The sequence below is a fragment of the Bison bison genome, unplaced genomic scaffold (genome assembly GCF_000754665.1).
Source record: "Bison bison bison isolate TAMUID 2011002044 unplaced genomic scaffold, Bison_UMD1.0 scf7180017864527, whole genome shotgun sequence".
Classification (NCBI taxonomy): domain Eukaryota; kingdom Metazoa; phylum Chordata; class Mammalia; order Artiodactyla; family Bovidae; genus Bison; species Bison bison.
In genome coordinates, this window is record NW_011495078.1 from 922,965 (window position 1) to 924,406 (window position 1,442).

Below are 1,442 nucleotides of genomic sequence, written 5' to 3' on the forward strand. Positions count from 1 at the left end.
ATCACAGGCCTCCCACCCACGGGCCGCTGGTTTGTAGCAGGAAAGTTCCTCACAGCTGCCAATGGGCAACACTGCATAAGCTTCATATGCGAGGAGAGGGTGATGTGTTTGTTAAATTATAACATGTCCATGCCCTTGACCGGGTCCCTTCACTTCCAGTTTATCCTAAGGAGATGCTCTGAGCCCCGCAGACACCAGGCCGCTGGGAGAGCTGAAGACACGTTACTGGCAACACTAATGACCCAGCCCAGCAATGCCAGGTGAAAAAAGACGGTTAAACAGGAAGGACCCGGGTGCCACGGCACCGGAGCAGGACGGCGGGCAGGGCCCCCGCGGCCGGCGTGGGCCCCGGGGCAGACGTGGACGGGTTTCAGGGGACAGTGTCGGCGCCTGGCTTCCGCCTTGGCCACCCCTTGGGGCTGGGGAATCACGGTGGTGACCGCTCACAGAGCCGCCCGCCCGTGTTCCCACTCAGGCCTCTCCACGTCCACAGTTGGGGGTCATGTTCACCGCCGCAGTGGCCGAGCATCAAGGCGCAGCGTCTGTGCCCTGTCCCTTGGGGTGGGGGTCCACCCGCGAGGGGCTGAGAGCAGAGCGGGAGATGGGTCACCTCTGAGCCCGCGTCTGGGCCTGGGGGGTGGGTGGTGGAGGCAGGCGAGGGCCCGCTGTGGCCAGGGAGCCTGCCCCCAGACGTCTGGGAGGGGACTCCCGTGGCCTGTGCTCCAGGAGCTCCGCTCATCTTTTGAAAGGCAGGCAAGTCAGAGAGGACCCCCCCAGCCAGGCTCCCAGCAGATGGGAGTGCCCACCACGCAGGCCAGCTTTCGGGGCGGCTGGCCTTCCATGGGGTTAATGGGGAACTTCCCCCACTTACCTGCCGGCAGGGACCCCCACAGGCTGAGCAGAAAGCAGAGGAGGGCCAGAGCCCAGGCCTGGGACAGCATGGCCAGATCCTAGGTTGCTCAGTCTGTTGACTTTCTGGGCCGGGGAGGGGAGTGGGGGTGGCGGAGGGCGGGCAAAGTTCTCCCAGAGCTGGAGGCCGTGGGGGAGGGGGCTGGCCTCCCGAAACCGCGCTGCAGTCCTGGCCCTGGGCCTGCGGATGAGGGCTGGCCGGGCGTCTCGGCCCCTGGCTAGTCCCTTGGGCCCTCCTGCCCCTGGGCTGCAGGTGGGGGTGACCAGCTGCCCTGGCTGCTGGGCACGGGCGGGTTTCTCAGGACCCCGGACTTTCGGGACGAAATCGGGATGCCCGGGGCCACTGGGCTGGCAGTCTCCCTGTGGGGCTCCCTCGGGTGTCCAGCCTCCTTGGGAGGCTCCCCTTTCCTATAAACGGTGGGTACCTGCCCTGTGCCTTCCTCTGTGCAGGGGTGATGGGGCCCAGCTGTCCCTGCAGGTCCCGGGCGCTCCCTCCCCAAGAGGAAGACTGATGGCCTCTGGACTCTCTGCTC

At 66.3% G+C, this 1,442-nt stretch overlaps 1 protein-coding gene across 2 annotated transcripts in view; it reads right to left on the reverse strand.

Annotated features, from left to right (window-relative positions):
- The window catches only part of F7 (coagulation factor VII (serum prothrombin conversion accelerator)), a 6,062-nt gene extending 5,087 nt beyond the window's left edge, over window positions 1-975 (reverse strand). For both annotated transcript variants that reach the window (XM_010831451.1, XM_010831450.1), the window contains exon 1: window positions 872-975. In XM_010831451.1, the coding sequence (XP_010829753.1) occupies window positions 872-941 (70 nt within the window). In that variant the 5' untranslated portion in view covers window positions 942-975. The remainder of the gene's footprint in view (window positions 1-871) is intronic.
- Between the last annotated feature and the right edge of the window lie 467 nt (window positions 976-1,442).